The sequence below is a fragment of the Phaethon aethereus genome, assembly GCF_964289735.1.
Source record: "Phaethon aethereus genome assembly, chromosome: 32".
Classification (NCBI taxonomy): Eukaryota; Metazoa; Chordata; class Aves; order Phaethontiformes; family Phaethontidae; genus Phaethon; species Phaethon aethereus.
In genome coordinates this window covers 514,703-535,395 of record NC_138608.1, presented here as the reverse complement: position 1 = coordinate 535,395, position 20,693 = coordinate 514,703, and the positions used below count along the sequence as shown (strand labels likewise).

General features: G+C 45.9%; 3 protein-coding genes across 4 annotated transcripts; all 3 read right to left on the bottom strand.

Annotated features, from left to right (window-relative positions):
- Positions 1–554: 554 nt before the first annotated feature.
- On the bottom strand, positions 555–2,575 carry MVB12A (multivesicular body subunit 12A; the record flags this gene model as incomplete). Its single annotated transcript, XM_082012189.1, has 9 exons — positions 555–733; positions 842–892; positions 971–1,035; positions 1,407–1,489; positions 1,680–1,802; positions 1,891–2,017; positions 2,130–2,226; positions 2,324–2,419; positions 2,495–2,575. 9 exons carry the CDS (start codon positions 2,573–2,575, stop codon positions 671–673), a joined length of 786 nt encoding a protein of 261 aa, XP_081868315.1. The 3' UTR covers positions 555–670.
- A 40-nt stretch (positions 2,576–2,615) lies between these two features.
- DSN1 (DSN1 component of MIS12 kinetochore complex) lies at positions 2,616–6,286 on the bottom strand (the record flags this gene model as incomplete). The annotated part of the gene is made up of 11 exons (XM_082012161.1): positions 2,616–2,926; positions 3,004–3,091; positions 3,170–3,335; positions 3,442–3,513; positions 3,695–3,754; positions 4,040–4,127; positions 4,506–4,578; positions 4,904–4,977; positions 5,418–5,765; positions 6,063–6,108; positions 6,194–6,286. 11 exons carry the CDS (start codon positions 6,284–6,286, stop codon positions 2,838–2,840), a joined length of 1,197 nt encoding a protein of 398 aa, XP_081868287.1. The 3' UTR covers positions 2,616–2,837.
- Positions 6,287–6,964: 678 nt separating this feature from the next.
- PBX4 (PBX homeobox 4) lies at positions 6,965–20,693 on the bottom strand (the record flags this gene model as incomplete). 2 transcript variants are annotated; one of them, XM_082012181.1, is made up of 9 exons in its annotated part: positions 6,965–7,344; positions 7,787–7,888; positions 8,687–8,793; positions 8,947–9,103; positions 9,362–9,497; positions 9,793–9,983; positions 10,336–10,577; positions 16,894–16,967; positions 20,482–20,693. In XM_082012181.1, the coding sequence occupies 9 exons, from the start codon at positions 20,691–20,693 to the stop codon at positions 7,252–7,254; spliced, it is 1,314 nt and encodes a 437-aa protein (XP_081868307.1). In that variant the 3' UTR covers positions 6,965–7,251. The 2 variants fall into 2 exon arrangements, with proteins under 2 accessions (XP_081868307.1, XP_081868308.1); XM_082012182.1 differs by having other exon boundaries at positions 7,802–7,888.

Sequence of the window (20,693 nt, the reverse complement as noted above, 5' to 3'; positions counted from 1 at the left end):
GTCATCTGTAATTCTTTTGACAATAACTCTGATCCTGTTCAGAAACAGGTGTGGGGAAGCTTCCAGACCATGTGGAAACCACCTCTGTGAAACAAGACCTGACTTTTTAATGTTTCCAGGACGTACCACCAACTGTTGGGAGTTTTGTACTGCCCTAACGTTTAAGGAAACGTTTACAGAATTTGGTAACTAAAATCAGAATCGATGTATTTTGAAATGTGTTTGGAACTTCCTTTGTGGGGCTGAAAGCTTTGTGATGTTTTTGATAGACGATGGGACTGAGTGCAGGAGTAGAACAGCAACAAACTAAAGGTGAGGCTGAGGGGCAGGAGTTTTTACACCACAGAAACACTATAACCACCCTGGCAGGAGGTAACGTTCAGGAAAAAAAATAGTTGGAGTGTTGCCAAAGCGTAGGAGAGCAAACGCAGCCAAGAACAACTATGTGTTGTGCTGCTCTACGTGCCAACCCTGAAGCCCCCTATTTCAAAACCATTACAAAAATATTTTTGGCAGGTGAGAAGAGAAACATTTATTTTTTTCCCCTAAGCAATTTCTGTAATCAGGTATCAATTGCATTTCTTCAGGTACTATAAAATTTAATCTGAGAGAGAGGAGCTCAGCCCAGCTGGATGTACTGCAGTTTACATATTCGAGGTAGACTCCAGTGCTAACAAATGCTGGGTGGGAGCCTGGCAGCTGCTGTCCTTTCAACTACAAAAGCATAATTGTACTGAAAACAAAAAACACTGGGTCAAGACAAGACACTGGCATTTGAGAAATTCAGAATACAACCACTGTCCACCCCAAAAGAGGTGCCTGTCCAAAGCAGCCCACTTACCTCTTTCTCGATATCAGCAAGTGACTTAACAGTCAGGTCTGCAAGGATAGCCTAAAAGAAGACATAAAAATTTCTAATTAAGACTAGTTATGAGGCAGCATAAGAACAGCAGCTTAAAAGATGACTCACATTACTGCCAGAACTGAGCTTGCGTTCAAATCGGGGGTGTAGTGTGAAAGGCACTCCATCCATAGCTGGGAAGAGAAGCGAGAGATTCTTTAATAACATCAAAGGAGCTGCTCTGAAAGCACACAATTACTTAATTACTGCATAAAGCAGATGAGCAGAAGGGGACACCTTAGCACCCAGAGAAGAGTTGAGCAAAGATGTCAGTGACATCGTTTAATTCAAGCAAGGAGTAACTTCCAGGAAGGGAGAAGTCTTTAAGAAAACCTTCCTCTCAAAATTTAGCTCAATTCTGGTCTTTAAAGGGAACAACTGTGCAGAAACAGTTGTGCACGGGCCAACTATGAGCTTATATTTTTATTTTAAAGTACCCCTTAGAGAGGGATTTGCTTGCTTTATGCAGCTTCCTCGTTTGGTTCCAGATGAAGAAACAATTTACCCGAGAGGCCGTAGATGCTGGAGGTGTCGTACCGAGATTCGTGCTGAGAAGCACGTCTGATGCTGCACCGAGCCACGGCTGACCTGCAGCAGAGCACAAGTAATTACCGGCTGGAGGCGAGATGCTCGGGCACCAGCACGACGACGAGCCCCAGACCAGGGCAATGGAAACCACGAGGTGGCACCAGCAAGCGAAGGAGTTACTCCCAGTCCCAGAATGGTTCAGGTAAGACTGGGGGGGGGAAAGGAAACAAAAAATTAAGCGCGTACGTACTTCTGGGCCGAGTCGGGGGGCTGGAGCGAGAGCTGCCTCAGGCCTGCGCTGATCCTCCGCGGCTCGGGGCTGGATTTCAAAACTGGCCCTTTTTTACACCAGATGGCAAAACTCCCTATTTCCCTACAAAAACACCCAAACCCACCAGGCTTTAGGGCCAGACCCGCGGGTGGGATTTCCCTGTATTTTACTGCATTTTCATGTATTGTACCCTATTTTCATGTAGTGCGGGAGGGCTTTGCTCTTGGAGCTCAGCTTGATGTCGAACACAGCCGTCTCGGCGGCATCCGGCGGCAGCAGCTTCACGTACACCCGTTTTTTCCGAGAAACGACGGTCCCTGCGGGGAGTTGGGGAACACACGACCGGGGACGGGGGCGCTGGGCATCGGGGCCCGCCGCCACCCCTCCCCTTCCCGGGGCTTGGTCTTTTAGGGCGGGGGAGGCACTTACGGGGCTCCGGGAACTCGGGGGCGCGGGTGTAGCCGGCGGGTTGGGGGCTCCGGTCGCTCAGCACCTGCACGTCGGTCACCACGGGCCCGGGAGCCGCCTGTACGGGACGGGACCTCGGTACCGGAAGGCGGCACGACCCCGGGGCCCTCCCCTGCGGGCCTGGCCCGCCCTCCCCGGCCCCCTCCGCCCCGCACCTGGGCTCCGCCGGTGCTCACGCATAGGTACCCGCCGCCCTTGTGCCCGAAACCCTTGCCCAGGTTGGCCGCCGCGCCCTCCACAGTAACGGTGATCTGCGGGCACAGAGAGCGTCAGGCCTCGCTGGAATCAGGCGGCAGTACCCCCCACCCCCCGTCCCCGGCGCCCACCGCGGTCCAGCCGGCGGGAGCCGCCTCGGGCGCAGCGGCCCAGGCTACGCCGGTGAGCGGGGCCTCCGCCGCAGCCGCCATGGCCGCCGCTTCCGCCCCGGGAGTGGCGGAGCACCGCCCCCCTCCCCCGCTGCTGAGCAGCCATTACGCCGCGCACGACTGCAGCTGCGGTGATTGGCTGGCGCGCTCTGAGCGATATGCGCGCCGGCCACTAAGCGGCGACGGACCCGCCAAAGCGCCTTCAAACGCGGAAGCGCGGGGTGGGGAAGTAACCGGGCACCGAGAGCGCAGCGCCTTTATTGACAGCAGCACCGACAGCGCGGCCCGCAGCCCCCCACCCCGCTCAGCCCTCCGGGGGCAGCGGCTTCCTCAGCGGGGCGGTGATCAGCTTGCGCACAGGCGAGTTCTCCAGCCGCCGGAAGGTCCTCGTGGCTGGAACGAGGGAAAAACTCTCGTTAACGAACCCTAGGGGGGCCTCCACACCGCCCCCGCAAGGGACTCCCGCTTACCGAGCTGCTCCGACAGGCCGCGGAGGTACTGCCGGCTGTCCTCGCTGAAGGCCTCCAGCAGCTTCACCGCCTGCTGCAGTTCGTCGAGCTACACCAGCCAAAAAAAAAAAAAAAAAAAAAAAAATCACTAAATTCTTACCCAAGGCAGAATATTTTTCCCCTCAACCAGCTGAAAGCAACTCACCACAAGCTCCATGCAGCTCAAGACCTCCCCCTGGTCATCCAGGACCTTCTGGTAATTCGGTTTGCTGCAGAGGACTTGGGCCTGAGATGTCTGGAGGTAATTCGGAGGCTCTGCCTGTCCTTGGTTCCTCTTGCATTCCTCCAGCTGCCTGCAAAACAAGTCACTTATCTGTTAGGCATCATTTGAAGCAGGCTTTGACCCTTCCTTTCCTTTTCACATCTTACAGCTGGTACTGAAGCTGTAACAATCCGCACCTGGACATTTCTTCAGCACTTTCCTGGTAGCGCAGCAAGAGCTGATCCCAGGACTGACATTCAGCAGCGAACCTGCGGAGCGAGAGGAGGGCAGGTCTGTATCCCAGAGCATCCCTCCGTAAAAGCTAAACTACAGTGCAGACTCATAGAAAAAACAGCTAAAGGATTAAATACACCCAGAATACCCTCTAGGAAGAGGCGTCCAAACCTGTATTGGTGTTGAGTCTCGGACCACGCACGCAGTCGATCTTACCTGGCCATGTACTCCTTAACTTGGGCCACCGACTCATCCAAAGCAGAGTCCAGTAAAACCCTAAAGCACAGGATATCATCAGCATGATATAGGGGAATGCTTAGAATTGCAGAATACGAAAGAGAAAAGTCTCCTTGATCTCCTCAATAAAGATAATGCACCTCTGAATAATCACTGGAGAACCAGCACAGTGAAATCAGCCCCAAAAATCCTTATACCCACAGGCAACGCGTCTACTCTTTGCAAGTTTAGATGACTGGGGCAGGCCATAAAGCAAATCCCAAATAATAACAACTACTTTATTATTATAAAACTCCACAGGGGATGAGCGTGGAGAGTCCTTACCCTTTAGGGTCTTCCACGCAGCTCTTTAGTGTTCCGTCTCGTTTCAACTTCTGCACGTATCGCTTCAGGTCTTCTGAAAGCGAGTGCACTGGAGGCGAAGACAAAAGAAAACAGGATAAAACAACGCTTGTACCCACTGTTTATTAGTATTTTTATAGGCAAAGCTGTTTCCTAACCTGCAGATACGGCTCTGATTCCCTGTCAGAAAGCATTCTAGTTCTTCCTTACATTGTTTCTAAAGGCCACTCATTGCTGTGGCCATGGTTTACTTCAGCATGTCCATTCGCCTTCCCTCCCAGAAACTGCCGTCATGCAGAGCATCTTAAGAACATCCTTCCCATATTTTTGGCTGCACCCACGCCCTTTTGGAAGACAGCTGGTTTCAGTTTGAGAAGATGCTAGGGAAGGGTCAGTATTTTTACGTTCAGGATTCCCCTCACTTGGCGATGCATGTATCACACCATACCGTTAGCTTTGAAAGCCTCCGGGCTAAAGCCGTCAGTCTGCTTCAAGATGTGTTCGAGCTTCTGTGCAGAAAACTAAGAAAAGATAGAAAAGAACATCTTGGCTGGATGCAACAACCCAAAACATCAGCACATTATCAACAGTTTCTCATCCCAAATCCAAAACATAGTCTCACACTAGCTTCTGTGAAGAAAACCAGCTCTATCCTGGCTGAAACCAGGACATGGGCACACATTCCCAAGTTGTATGACAAAGCTTGTGGGAGGATTCGTTACTGAAGGAGAAAGTTCTTCTCCCCCCGGCCCGTATTTCACAACTGTTATACAAATCAGAGCGTACAATTAGTGCCAGAAGAAAGATAAAAGAAAAATAATTCACTTCTGAGAGAGAGTACCTTACCTGGAAACTGGATAACAACAGCATAGAAAGCCGGTCTATCTCTGGCAGATCCAGGCTAATTGATTTGCTTAATTCTGAAAAATCAGGAACAAAATGATGTAAGAACAATTAAATTCACATCAAGCTGCAAATGGCTGAAATGTTCCTTAAAGACACTAAAAGCTGTTGTATAGGAGTGCGGTTTGCAGGATATGAAAGGAGCAAGGAGAAGAGAGAAACAGAGTTCCTAACAAGGAAAAGTCACGCTTCAGGCTCAGCCACAAGAAGTAAAAAGGCAGAGACTGCAACCCAATGGTCCACAGAAGCCATTAATGCAGCACTTCCTTTTCTCCTCAGGCACCTGGCCCTCCAAGACCACTGCCAACACTGATGTCAGTGGCTGCCAGTTAGGAATAACGCCGTTAGACTGTAGTCACCCTAAAGGTTGTGCCATGAAATCAAATTTCAGCTTGCTGCAGGCTGCCCTACAAGTTTTGAGAGCGAGCTTGACAAAGGGAAGAAGTGGGGCATGTACCAGTGATATCTTGGTGAACAGGAGGCAGAGATTTTCGGCGTTTTGTCCCCTTCAGGCTCGAACGACACCAAGAACGACGCTTGGCTTGCGGAGTGGTGATGAGTGGTTTGGGGGACAAGTTAAAGGAACTAAATGTATGGTCTTTCCTGGGACTGCTCCTCCAGGGAGACAGCCTCTTGGGACTAGGTCCGAGGGGGCTTTTCCTGAGGCTAGGACTTCCATGGGATCTTTTCCTCACAGCTGCTCCAGTCGTCTCACGGGGACTGATGTTCTTCTTGCTAACAGCAGTTACACCAGGTGGCTTTAGGAATTGCTCAGGAGCTGCTTTTTTTTCTCCAGGGTCAGGATCTGAGAAAAACAGACACCATCAACCCATTAGCAGGGTAGAAAGACAGGAACGGGTCTTTCCCTGTTCTTTGCGCTTTGCTTCCTAGCTCGGAGCAACAGCAGCGCCGAGGTGCGATGGCTGGGTCACCCCTTCAGCCTCCCCAGACCGCCGGTGCCTCCGGTTCTCCCCTCCTTCTCCCGGGCCCCGGGACGGCCCCCTCCGGGGGGAGGGCGCAGCCGAGGCGGTGATGCTCGGCAACCCCCAGCCCTCCCCGCCTCCCGGGCCCGCCGCCCCTCGCCGCCCGCGGCCGCCCTTACCTGACGCTACACCTTCGGCCGCAGGGCGGGCTCCGCCGGCGGAACGCTGAGGGGAAAAACGGTTAGGCGGCTGGCAGCCAGGCGTCCCCGCCGCCCCCTCAGCCGAGCCGGGCCCCCCCGGCAGCGCTCACCTCCTCCTCCGACCCTCCAGACGGCCGCGGTGGGGTGGCGGCCGCCCCGGAGCTCCCCGCCGCCCCGCAGGCCCTCGCCGCGCGCTCCGCCATGGCGGCCCCGCGCGCCCGCAGCGGCCGTTGGGCGCGGGGCACGGCGGGAAGGCGCCGCCCGCCGCCAGGCGCATGCGCAGGAGCCCCATGCGCCTCCGAATTCCCGCCCTCAGCGCCTCAGGGAGCCCCGCCGGGTCGGAGCTCAGGTGAGGAAAGCTGAGAGGAAAGGCAGGAAGGGAAAAAGCAGGGGGGGGGAAAAAAGAGGAAAAGGGAAAAAAAAGGCTTTGGAAGTTTATTATCTTTGATAAAATCTCAACTGAAAGGGGTGGACTCTGTGTTAACAGCTGCAGAAATGCACAAAAACCTATTTTCCATGGGGAAGTCAGGTGGTTCCGTTGTTGGGTTTTTCTTTCTTCACTAGACATTAAATTAGAATTACGTGGAATGACACAGGATGGAAGGTCCTACCCGAGAGCAAAGTCCAGTGAGAGTTTTGGTAAAGCAACGTTCTGATTAAGTAGCTCAGAATGAATTCTAGTTAAGAAAAGCTTATTTTCCTATACAAAATTACAATACAGAGAACGCATACAATTACAATACAGGGGGTATAACTGTTAGTAGCTATCAACTAGAACAGAAATTTCATAGTAAAAAACTTCATGGAAATTAAAATAAGTCAATTTTCATAAGCTGTAAAACTTGAGACAAACGCCAAGTTCTAGAAGAAACACTTTCAGATTCTTACCATAAAATCCATATTTAAAAAAATGAATTTGGTTAGGAAAATGAAGCAAGTTCTTTTAAAACAATGTCACATCCCAATGGGCATAAGTAAAAAGAACTCAACTGCGTGAGGCTGAGAGGTAGAGAGGTATCATTGTAATCACAATCTTCTATTGGTTCCAGGGGTTTTTCTGAGGTAATTAGCTGTGTGTCAAGTTGTATAAACAATAGTATTGGCAAAAGAGCAACATTGACAAATTACACTAATGACCTCTTTCCTCTCATCAATAGGTCCTAAAAACTTAATTAGACGCATCCGAATTAACACTTCCAGGGTCTCCAGCAGGTGAAGTGATTGATGAAGGGGTGGTAGCATCCTGCCAGCTGCCATTAGCCTGAAGGGAGAATAAATATATGTTTTCATTAAATCTTTAAGAAACTACTTGCAGACCACAAAGTATGCCTTTCTATGTTTATATCTTCCCAGCGACAGTGCTTTTGAAAGGAAATAACTACGTATCGGCTCTGGCAAAGCACAGTCCACAAATACCCCGTAAAACCTCTTCCCCCTGCTGAGATTTTAGGGTGTTATTCTTATTCCTAGTGCCATCTCCTTAGGGCAAGAATTAACTGAAGTGCACGAATTTTCTGGTGACCAAAGCCAGAATTTTAAATCAAGTCTCTGAGAGGGAAAGGCTGGTGTATTAAATGACATCTTTTCCAGCTTTTTCCTATACCCACATCAGACAGGAAAAAAAAAAAAAAAAAAAAAATCAACATTTATTCACAGATCCTTAACCAATCTCTGGCAGAATCTGTGTTTCTAGTAAGTAATACCTCAGTACATCTTACATCTATGCGCTGCGTCGTATACAAAGGATTCCCCACAATTGTGTCATATCTTCCTGTCTGGTGTATGACATGATGCAAGGAATCCATCTAGAACAAGATCCCACACAATGAGAACAATGAGGATAAAAAGTCAAGTTAACAAATGCAGTAGGACATGGTACAGATCTATTGGGCCAAAAAATTCCTTGAAGAAGGGGCAGGTTTTCTTGCAGGAAGACAAGCCTTCTCTGTAGTTCTTGCTATTAACTGAGCTATACCTAGCTCGTTCATTATCAAGCAGAATTAGAGCCTATCACTTATAGCTTTTATGACAGAGCAACCAATTTTATGCAGTTCAGATGGATTTAGAAATTCAGCAGAAAGCTTAAAATGAGTTTAACAGTACTGTTAACCATGAATCCTAAGCAAAGTTCTACTTATATGGAACAGACTAGCTCTAAAATGAGAAAATCGATTCATTAATGTAAATTTAAAGGGATAGAAGAATAACAGTAGGTTAATTTAGGTATCAAGTTAATTCTGGAAGAGAAAGTTCCAGTTCCAAGAGGAACATTTGAGCAGGTTTGTTTCTTGACTCGTTTGAGAAATTTGACCCTAGTCATTTCTGGCCAGCACTGGCTGGGATGCAAGAGCCAGAAAAATCCATCTCTATCTGGTATTAAGAGAATCTACTTTAAAAAAATAAAAACAAGATTGTGGAATCCACCCCGCCCGTTTGAAGCGGAATCAATTAGAGCAGGCTGGGGTTTTAATATCTCCAAGGATGAAGACTCCACAACCTCCCTGGGCAACCTGTTCATACCGTATAAAGGACAGAGAAATGGAATTTCAACATTTACGTTACTGCTGAAAGTATGTTTTTTGTGGGTTTTTTCCCTTACTGACCTGCGACTGCACATTGCCTCCCACTGGGGAGCTCTGGTAGGAAGTCAATGACTGCAAGTTTATAAACGAATCTCCAGAATTTGTCATCTTAAAAGAGCCAGAGGAAGCTGAAAAAAAAAGAACATCTTTTAATGAGAAATAAAACCCACCAAAAATGGTTCTTTAGTGAGTATTACATTATTTAAAAGAAAAAGAAATCCTATGACCATTTCAATCACCATCTTTCAAGCAGACAGACTCTTCACGGCACTCTCGCTCACCTGAATTTGGTGTAGACGGAGAATTTGCCTGGTTGCCTTGAGCCACGACATTAGTTGCATCCACTGCTGTTTTTGCGGCATAAATATTAGCTTCTTCCTGGAACTTCCCCATGTTTTTTTTGTATCGAATTCTTTTGTTACCAAACCAGTTGGAAACCTGGAGGCATATATCGCTGTTAAGCATTTGATCAAATTATTACGTTTTCCACTATATTCGCAAGTTACCAGCAAAGGAGACATTTTAAACTAGGCTTCAAGGAGAAAATACCTATTACTAAACACTTCAGAATAACCTAAATCCCATTTAAAGTACCAGTGACTGAAGCCTCTTGCTAACTATGGGGGAAAAAAACCAAATACATTATTTGATGAAAAGAAAAAAAAGTCACTCAATTCCCAATAAAACACTTCATACCTGTGAAACTGTGATGCCACCTTTCTTTGCTAGCTCTTCTTTGGCCTCTTCACTGGGGTAAGGATTACTCAGATGCGAATAAAAATATTCATTCAGTACTTCTGTTGCCTGTTTGCTGAAGTTACGTCGTTTACGCCTGGAAAAACATTAGTTATTCCTATTTAAATGGTGCTATAGAGTAGACTGGACAGAGTACCTCGTTTTTTTCCCCCTCTAAAATACATTTGGTTTGAAGGAAAATGTAAGAATTGAGTGGAATTAAATAGATGTTGATGTCAAAGCAGGCATAACAGGTGGCAAATTCTTAATATTTAAACGAGATCGACACTGGGAATGACAGACTTGAGATTTCTTACACAGTCACTGGCATCAGGCAAGAAAAGTAGTTCAGGCTTAAACATCTGTTATCGCTAGATCGTGTTTTCTCGTACCTTGCGTCAAGAAAGCGTGAACGCAGGATCATTACTGCCTCACATGTGCTCTGCTTCAGTTGCATCTGGATGGTGCTGAATTTGCCGTGGATTATGTTCACCATGCGCTCTATTTCTTTTGGTGAAATTGGTCTTGTTCTACTCTGTTCCCTAAGCAGGTTCATAACGTGGGTGGTGAACTCACTGCAGGCCTGAAAATACACACATTTGTATCGACAAACAATAGAATACCCTAGAATTCGTTTCCCCAACAAGAATATATATCCAAAAACTTTAGAGGAGTTTCCATGTTTCAGCTTTACTCTATTTACTTTTAAAAAACGGCAACAAAGATAAACGAGACATTTATTATCTTTAGTTTGATGTCCAGTCCCTCTATCTTCACCTTACTTCTGTAACACTGAGATAACTTTTCAACTCAATTTGATATACTCGCGTTCACCTGGATTCATTACCTCCTGTTCTGTTCTTAAAACCGACACCAAAGAAAAAACGGTTATTTTTAATTGAGATGATAAAAACTCTTCCATGCAGAAAGATCACCTGTTCATATTTCTCTAGCTCAGAGTGGTATATCTGTCGGATCTGTGACAGCTTGGCCCTGTAGTCAGAGTGTTCAATGCTATTGTCATTTGGACAGCCACCTGATGTTGCTGCTACAGCCATCGGTCCTCCTCTTCCTCTTTTCTCGGGCCCGGAGACACCCTCTGCCAGCAACATGTTATCTAGTCTCATTAGCTGAGCATCTGGGGGATCTTCTTCCTGAATACCGCGAATACTTAACACTAGATAAATATAAAGAGGGAATCAAAAGATTATTTCCGAACCAGGAAAGAGCATCCACTTCAATTCTGGCAAAGCATTTAAACGCTCTTCAGAGGTTTTAGCAGGTCTTGAGCTCAAGAAAAACAATAAGGAAGCGTTTAACAAAGCCACAGTGCGACACATCAGAACAAAGAGGACATTGTTCGGATCGAGAAACACCAAGACGCAAGGCAAGTTTTCAGATGCATGCAGATCAGGGGGTCATACTAGTTCATAGTAGATTTGGAAATTATTTTAGAGGTCTGTAAAAATTAGAACGAGGTTCTTACAGAGCAGATGCCCCTGTATCAGCCTGCTGCCTGGCTCCTTGCACGGTCCTCAACAGCATTCAGCTCTAGCTTGTGCAGACAGACTATGGTGACGGACAAAAGGCCTGAGCCGCTGGGACAACTGCTGTGCCTCCAAGTCCAGAGAAGGAAACGAACACCACGCTAGTGCAAGAACCCGTTGGAATCTGTACACAAGGTGTGAGCTTCACCTCATCTGCTTTATATGCCATGATACAACCATACTGTACAGCAGCAGGCTACAAACTGAAGTCGTAACAGTGCTGAATTTTCACATCTATTCTAATCTATTCAAAAATCTATCAAAATCTGAAACGACATGAAAAAAATGCACCGCAAGCCAGTTTCCTTAAGCTTGTATTCAACAAACCCAGACTGCAGCAGTCTATATGCTCAGATTATTCAAGTTTGATTCCAAACAGATTTATTTTAAAAACTTAATTTCCCAAATTTTTTTTACAATTTATTATGAGCTTCCTTTTTTAAAAAACGTAAGAACTCATAAGATGTTGAGTCCATACAAAAAATGCCAACAACTTTTTGGCTTTTAATTTGCTTTTAATTGCTAGACAATTTTAGTTGGATGAACAGTTGGTCTCAACCTTGTGAAGCTACAAAATTTAAATGACCTTTTCTAAATTGTAATTGGCAGGTTAACGGGCTATTACGTTCCCTACCAAAGATAAACACAAATGATCGCTTGTTGAGAGGGCAGGAGAACAATGTGTATGTACTGAGACATTAAACATACGCATTTATAATAATTTTCAGCATTTCCTAGGCAAAAGAATAGCTCATCTAAAAAAAAAAAATCAATAAAAATTTTAAACACGCAAGCAGGCTAAACTTACAATCACATAGCTGAACTTTGCATTTTGCAGGCTGTACAGAAATTACTACAACATCTGAAGAGAGCTTTGGAGTGGCTGCAGACCTTTGGTCTGTCACAGCAATTCGGTCTTTTCCAGAACATCCCCCATCTTTTTGCAAGTGGAAAAAGGTAAGGCAAACGTAGCTATAACGTAGTACGTGGGTAACTGCTGAACTCAAGCTAAGACAATGAGAGAGGAAACTGTTGACTATTTAAGAAGTTAGTGGCTTTTCTAACTCATCATGGAATAAAAATTAGCACCTTTTTACACACACCCTTTACTGAATGAACGTTACAAGAAATGAAACGCAGAAAAAAAGGATTTTTTGTTGATTTTTTGTTTTTAAAAATCACCAGTTCTCCTTTTTTCCAGGAGACCCAGCAGAGAGTTCAGCAATGGCCATTTGCTTTTAGTCTTTTTGAATAAAAATCACATTAAACTATTTGGATTCAGTGCAATAGATATTTTGGTGTCACTGTCTCATTCGAATGTGCTTCTGCCAAACATCTTTTTATGCACATTATGATGCATATCAGAGCACCTCATGTTGAAGTCAAGCTCCCAGCTGCAGCTTAATTTTATGTCACTTGTCTAATTATGGTAATTAGACATTAGTTATCATCAATTACACATAAGCTCATCTCAAGTTGACTGCTGAAAAGCATGTATAAAGCACCTTCCCAGTCTCGAGGGAAGAATCTGGTCGGCCGGCTCTAGCAAGTCACAAGAAACTAGAAAGGAGTTAACTATTATCAACATATCGTAAACTGCATTTCCAACCTAGTAGTTCAAACTTTTATTTAATAAACTCTTTCAAAGGTGAACAGACTTAAGACTCAATGAGTGCAAGAAGCTCAGTCTGTTCAACCCGCTCCATCAGGTTGAGCTTAAACTTTCGGCATTACTGCATCTTAATATATGTGACGGTTAAAACACAAGTCCTACAGAAATCATTGCCACAGATACTATTTTTAAATCACAGACATCATCTCCGGGAATGGATACTTTTTGCTTGAACTTCAGTTTTGCTCCTAGTATCTGTGTTTGCTTCAGGTAGCAGCCAGATCCTACTTCCAAGTACAAGAGCTGCAGTTGTTCACCTACCAACCTTCCAGAGCTGATAATCTCAAAAGATGGCGCATGGGAGAGCAAAACCATCGCAACCGCAGGAACGCTGCGCTCGCACAGGCTCCTGCAACTCTCTTTTGACAGTCTGGTAAAAGCAATTCCAGAAGTACATGCTGTGCCGTTAGGGGTTTTGTCACGGTAGCTGCATCTACCCTGCAAGCTTTTGGCATGCGTTGTGGGTCAGGCGTCACCCATTTCTGCATACAGTCCTGAAAATTATGCCAGCAGAAGTTTGCAGTCTGCGTGGCTTCTGGAAGGACTAGATTTCATTAAACAACCAGCATTCCAAAGGAAATAAAAAAACAAATAAAAGAGGAGGAAAAAAAAAAAACTTACCATAGTAAAGAAAAGCATCTCGATCAATACCACCATGTTACATATGCCTGTCCTTACATGCCGCTTATTACCTACTGGCTTCCCAGTAGGTAATAAGCGGCATCTTCCCAGGAGAACGCTTCTCTAGAATGCTTGCCTCTCTCGGTAGCCTTTTGGCCATCAAATTTTTGCAGTTCCCACAAAAGCTTAAGAACATATAGCAACTCTCTTGGTACCCAAGGCTTTCAGTCAAGATGCTAAGAGACTGGAGTTATGGCATAACCAGTTATGACATAGTCAGTGTTTTAAGCATGACTTAGAAAGTCCTTGCGTAACAGTAAAATCCTTCACAATCCATCACTTTCATGGATGTTTAAGAAAAACCCAACACTGGCTCAATAAGCCTGAAGAGTCCCTCCCGTCAGCTGTACTAACATAATGTTGTGCATTCTCTGGCACATCACCTACCAGATATTCATCAAATATGTAAAATAATTATACTAAGCAAAATGAAATTCCCATCATTTCTAATTAATCTTTAATTAAATACATCAGAACCTAAGGTGCTGAAGCCTCACTCAGTATGCAAATGCAATCATTACAATATATTTACATCTCATTAATTAAAGATTTGCAGTTCTGTAATGAACTGTACAAGATCCCTGGTACCAAAATAAGTGATGCACACTTTGCTTAGACTTGCCTTCCTTTCCAGATTTTCCTTCAAAGCAACGAATGATAACACACGATAGAGCAAGAACAGCACGATAAATGTGTCTATTTGGTATAGAATACACAAAGTTAGAACCAAAATCTGACACGTTAGGGCCAGAAATGAAGAGCCTATACTGTATGAAGTACAAAACGCCCACGGAGAATGGAAGAAGGTAGGCAGGCGGGTGCTGGAGCTGCACCCCTCCTTGTCCGCATCTCTCTGTTTCCCAGATGATCCCATCACCTATGTTACACTTGCAAATATTTATCCTATAACTAAGGGTAAATACTGACTCCTGATGTTTTGTTCAGACAAAAGGGTTTCCTCAATTTGACAGTCCGAAATCAAACTGTTAGGTGAGAAGGCAGGAGCATATTTTTTTAATAGCAGGCCACCTAAAACCACCACAAACCCCTTCTGAACTACTTCTTAATGCTGCCAAAATAACACACACCTCCACACACCCCCGTGTACTACCAAGCAGATTTTTCACCCACACGACACCCCATTTTTCAGTTAGCAGTCCTCTGTGGGGATACCAGCCTCCCAAACATCCCGCTACAGAGGATGTCTCAAAGCACTGTCCCTTGGAACGCTTTCTCCAAATCCAAGAGAGAGTCTCGCACGCTGGGAGAGAGAAAGCGAATGGGAGCAGAAGACAAAAGCCAGCGGGGCTCCGAGTGCCGAGGAACAAGACTCAGCTATGTAAAAGTGTCAACAAACTCAGCAACAAAGAGAAAGCATGTTCTTCGGCCACGCCGCTTGCCAAGTTTGATAACCGAATGAAAAGGTACCCGTTGAATTAACCCAAGCAAGTGCCGGCACATTAAAGGACGGACAGAGGTTGCAGCTAGCAACCACAAGAAACAATAAAAAGCGGTAGTCCATGTTACAGTGCTGCAAGAAACACGTTCCCCACCACAGGCCAGAAACGCACAATAAGAGTCTCACTGTGCAGTGTGTTCCACAAAAGTGGGTAGAAATACACTTTCCCTGCCCCAAGGGGCCTGAAGCCCATCACAGACTACTGTCTTCCCAGCACGGTATAATCAGCAGAGAAGATAAACTCTGAAATTTCATATTCAGCACCAAAAGCAGGCATCGTTAACACTACAGATGTTATTTCTGATTTTAAGATGGAATTATGCCACGTTTCAATTTGTATACCTTGAATCGTATCTGAAGTATAACCCAAAACAAAAAGCCTATTTGTTGCACAAATTAAAAACGCCTCAAATGCTTCTGTGAGTTCCCAAAAAACCAAGTGGGCTTTCTTGGATTAGATGCCTCTTCAAATAGCTACGTATGCTCCAGGCAGGTATTTAAGATTTGAAAATAGAATACCTGTTTTTCCCATAACTAGTTTTAAATTAAAAAAAATTAAAATCATTGGGGGGGGCAGGGGGGCAAACCCAGGGCTTGAAGAAAATATTAAGTGTTGCCAAATCTATTTCAGTAAGAGTCATTTGTAATTTCTTTTGAATTAATAAACATGACTGGGGAGAATTTTTCAGCACCTTTCAGCTGGCTGCCCATTGCAAAGGCATACAGCTTATCCTGAGCTATTGTGAACGACACTAGCGCTCCAACAAAGAGCGAAAGAAAGATGGGGGGCGGGGGGGGAACATGTTTGAACCTGATTTCCGAGCTAGAAAAGAAGCTTGTGTGCCTGGGTCACAAAGAAAGCCCAAAACCTTGTGCTACAGTATGTCCAGGCTTTTGTTTGCTTGAAGCCATAACATCTGCTCCCCATAATTTAAATAAGGAATAGACAGACCATCAGACATTCAAAAACCTATGAGACCAAAACAAATCCAGCATAACCGTGCTATCAGAGTCTGTTCCTGCAAGTGTATTTAGCTGAGAGAAGTCACAGTTTCAATCAATAAAACACAGAAGGCAGCTTTCAATGTAGAAAGGAAAAACAGATGAAAGACCCTCTTTAAGGACAGCAATCCTCGAAGGACAGACAGACATAAAAGCACACCCAGACAGCACACACACGTTTACTACCACGATGATTTTCTTCAGAAGCAAACTGCTATCGTGGGAAGGCAATACATGCAACCAAACTCTCCAGAAATGAGCGCGTAATGTCTGCCTCACAGCTGCCTTGGATGCCAAGAGCACCGCAGAGGGCGGAAGGGTACGGTCCCTCACTTGGCAGTACAATGAAAGCACTGCAAGTTTCCATACACTTTTATAAAAATAATAGAAATGTAGGTTTAGGATGTTAAATGTTAATACAACTAAAACTTAAAAAAAAAAAAAAACAACCAAAAAAACCCACCACCATTTTAGTTACATATAATGAAAGTAGTTATTCTCAAAAAAAAATCCAAATTCACTATAGTTTATGGAAATTAGATATTCAAATGGCATTGCTTAAGTGTTCATGTATGAGCACATACTGGGCAATTCAAAATCGAAATCCATTTGCCCCCAGTGCTTAGGTTCCTCGAAGAAAGCCCCATAATCACCAACTCCACTTTCTGCTACTTCTGTGTTTTCCAGTATCCCCAAGCGTTCTGCCTTACTCCCTCTTTTTCTCCGTAATACAGTTATTTGTCAGCTTTGAACTCCTACTACCACCACAGTTTTGGTACCAATTCCTTAAAGGGAAAAAAAAAGAGCATAACAACATAGCAGCATAATTCAGAATTCTCTAGGTATCTAACCAGACATCAAAATAACCCAACCTATAGATTCTTCACAGACACACAACCAAAACACTTGCTTAAATAAACAGTGTTGTTTTCTGCAAACCTGCACACTGTCAGCATTATAAAAGCACATCAAAACAATTTCCAGCTTACAGAAAGACTATTCAGCCAAAAAAAATAGCCTTAAGTTGTAGAATCTACCAGGGAAAATACAGGCCACATTACATAAGAGCAGAGCTGGTGACTGAATGTGGGGTTTTTTTGGAAAGCTCAGGCCAGAAAAGACACCAACGCACCTGTTTTTTCCTTGATCTCACACAGCACGCTGAAAAGAGCAGGCTTCATTCTGTGGCAGTTCAAGGCATGTTTTCTGAAACAGAAGAAGAAAGAATGAGTGAACGCCAACAGGAAAGGCAGTAAGAGATGCCACGGCTCACAGGGAACTGGATCACGCTTCAGTAATAGCAGGTTAGCGCATAAGATTAAGACAGAAATGTGCTAGTTCTGATGATATATTTCATTTAAGTGCCATACTCAGCCATCACTAGGAGCAAACTGTCATAAAAATATGCGGGTCTTAAAATTCAAAATTCTGCGTCGCTTATGGGAACTGTAAGCACCTTCAGTTCTAACAAAAGCGTATTTTATATGTGGGGATAAAAAGTTCCTTCTTGAGTTAGTATGTGTCTATGAAATCTAATAATGAAATCAATCAAAAAAAAGAAGTAGGAAAAAAACAGTGGGTTTAGAGCATATAGATCCTGAACAGCGGGGAACAACATAGAATACAGGTACCACTCACTGACTCGCCCAGCTCACACAACAAGCGGCCACCTGATCCAGTGAAAAGCAGGTTGTATTTAACAACATTTTAGCACAAGTTTTACCACATGTGCTAATATTGCCTTTTTGAAGCTCTTCCAGTGTTTGCCGCTTTTTTTCCCCCTTTCTCACCAGGAAGAGGCAATGTTAATTACACCATTAACACAGAATCCATCCTAAAGTCTAATAAAAACAGAGAATTACATCTTTTGCCAAGTTTAAAACACTCTTAAAGTATGGTGAGTGCCGTATAAAAGCGGGAGCTGAGGTTTCCCACGGAGGGTGGGCGGTGATTTTACCTAGCAGTTGCCGATTTTCAAGGGCAGCCAGCACTTAGGTGCCTAACTTCCACTGGAAGTCAGTGGAAAGAAGTATCTAGCTGCAACATACGCGTCAAAGAAAGTCCCTCTTGCTTCTTGTGACCTCTTTTGTATTTCAGAAGTAATATTTAAATCACCTTTATAGCTAGGTTTCAATATGTTTTTTTATATAAATACAAACTGGCCTTCATTCTTGCACGCCAGTCACTTCTCCAGCTATTGGGAACGGCGCAAATCCAGGTGCTCGGCTTCCTTCAACCCGTAACACTTACAGCTCCTGCTGAACTGCCAGCTAGTACCAGAATCCAAGCTTTTAACAAAAATTCACAGAAGCTGAACTCGATGGGCCACGTTCCTTCATGACGTGGCCGAAAGAGGTACAAAACCCATTCAGCTACAGAGATGTTTGATAATATCAACCCCAAGACAAACAGCCTGAGAACAAAGGCAGCTGAGAAGACAGCCTAGTGGAGTCTATTGTCCTTGCCTGATGAGGGAAAAAAACAGGGGGGGGGGGGGAGAAAATGAATTCCAAGCCTCCAGACTGTACTCTCCACCCGGGTCTAAAAAGCAGCATTTAGGTACAAAGCAGTAGAGACACTAGACCCAGAGATAATTGCATAATTAATATGGCCACTAACCCTCATGAAGAAGACTAAGGTGATAACATAATGTGTTTAATAACAGCATTAAATTCATTCTTGGCAGATTAATTTCCCTTCAATGAAACTTTCAGCCAAGTTTTCAATTGTATTTTAAATATTCTCATTGTGTGCACTGAAAGAACCCTCCGACATTCACGAGGCGTTAAAATAATACACACAAAACACAACAACATGCATTTTTAATACCAAAGAATAAATGTAATCCCCAGCAAATAAAGCCATGTCACTGAGGTGTGAGAAGTCCCGGATTCCCATCTGTGTATCACTTGTGCAATGGGTTTAACCAGGCCTGAGTTTTACTTTCTCAGCAGCAAGTCCTCTTAAGGAGGACGAAGTAAACGCAACAAACTTCTTGTCCAGAAGACAAAAGCTTCTTTTACGCATATATACATGAAAACCCACCAAATTTGGGGGCCTTCAAAGCCTGCTGTGCTTCAGCTAGGGCTTGACAGGATTTCTAACGCAATGTTAAAGTAATTTAGTTTAAACAATGGCCAAGCCATTTGTCAAAGCCCATTCCTCAACTCTTACTTGAAACTGAAGTTCCTGACAAATTTATTCCGCTCAAAATTATCTTAAATATGAAGCTGTGAGAGAAAACTGCAGCTCTTATGCAACACCCAGGCAAATCCACACCTATAGAATCTATACAGGAGCTGTGGGTGGTTGTTTCTGAAATACAGCACCAGGTAGAAAAGAAAAACGCAAGTTTTGGGAAGAAGCAATAGCCCTACATGTGACCCACACCAAGCACCGCTCGCAGATATCATTGCCCTACAAGCTGGAGTTGAAAGTTACCTGGAAAAGTCGACTTTAAACCCAAACCGTGACATTCTTAGAACGCACAGTTTCTCCTTATATTCGTATAAGCCACTCAACCATCAGGAATCTGATGCCTGTCCTTGGTAACGCTGTGGCCTCGGCATGCCAGTGGCTGACATACCCAAACGCAGCTAAATTTTAGGCAGAGATCAGGGAAAAAACCCCAAACAACCTGGCAGGGTTTTGTTGGCATGGCAGCGATCGGGGTGCACGCAGGGAGGGGCGACTGCGTGCAACACCCAACTGAGGGGCAAGCTGGAGGAGCAACACCGCGTTAACTAGAAGAAGGAAAAAGGGCCAGAAAACCCATTTTGCTGATTTTTATAAACCCGCTTTCTAAGTCTCCACCTTCTCCCAAACCGTCTCATGGCGGGGGCTGCCCACCTCGCACACGCCGAGGAAGCAAAGCGTGTAATTACGTGTAATTACACCGCGCCAATCAGGGCCAGACGCAGCTCCGGGGCAAGGAGAACACGCCAGAAGATGCTGAATTCTATTGACTTCCAGGTTGTTTTCGCCGTATAATTATTTACATCCCAACGAAGTCAACAAGACAGGGAAAAGAACGAATGTAATTTTTTTCCCTTTAAATACGATTAGCCAGAAACTTCTTGGTGGTGGTGAGAAACCCTTCGAGGCCCTCGCACCCGTGCCGCGAGGGGCTCGACGGACTCCAGCTCCTCTCGCTTTCCCTTCCTGAGCAAACTTCGGCCCTCAACGGCAGCCACCGCTTACGGTTTTCCCCTTCCAGGCCGGCGTCAGGCATGGACAATCCCGTTCCCAGCGGGGTAACGGCCGCGATGAGATCAGCCGGGGCGATTTTTGAATGCGACGGAAAAGAAGGAGTCAGAAAATTAATTACGAGGAGCCCGGGCATCATCCCGGCGTTGGGTATCGAAGCGCTGCCCGGCAGACGGGAGAGGAAAGACACGGAAACACCGGGAAACGGGGAACTTTCCGCCTCCGGAGGGCGACTGCCCACCACAAGCCCCTTCCCCCGCCGGAGCCTCGGCCGCGCCCGGGAGGGTCGGACGGCGGGACCGCTGCCCTCCGCCTCCCCTCGCCGCAGCCGCCGGTAACGACCGGAGCGGCGGGGCCGAGGGTGTCGTGTCGTCCCACACCCCCCCGCAGAGCTGAGTCACGGCGCCGGGCTGCGCGGGAAGGCGGCCGGTACCGAGCAGCTCCGCCGGCCCGCTCCGCCGCGCCGAGCCCCCTCCCCGCCCGGCGGCCGGGCCCGCCGCAGGCCCGCCGGTACCTGGCCTGGGCCTCGTCCAGGCTCTGGTCGGTGATGGCCATGATCTGCTGCAGGACGTCGCCCGTGTCGTGGTGCGCGGGCGGCGGCGGCCCCGGGGGGGGCGCGGCAGCCGGATCCCCGGCGGCGGCGGGCGGAGGGGGCGGCGGGATTCCACCGGGTAGGGTCACCCCACCGCCGTGCGCCGCCGCCAGCAGCCGCGACGTGTCCTCCAT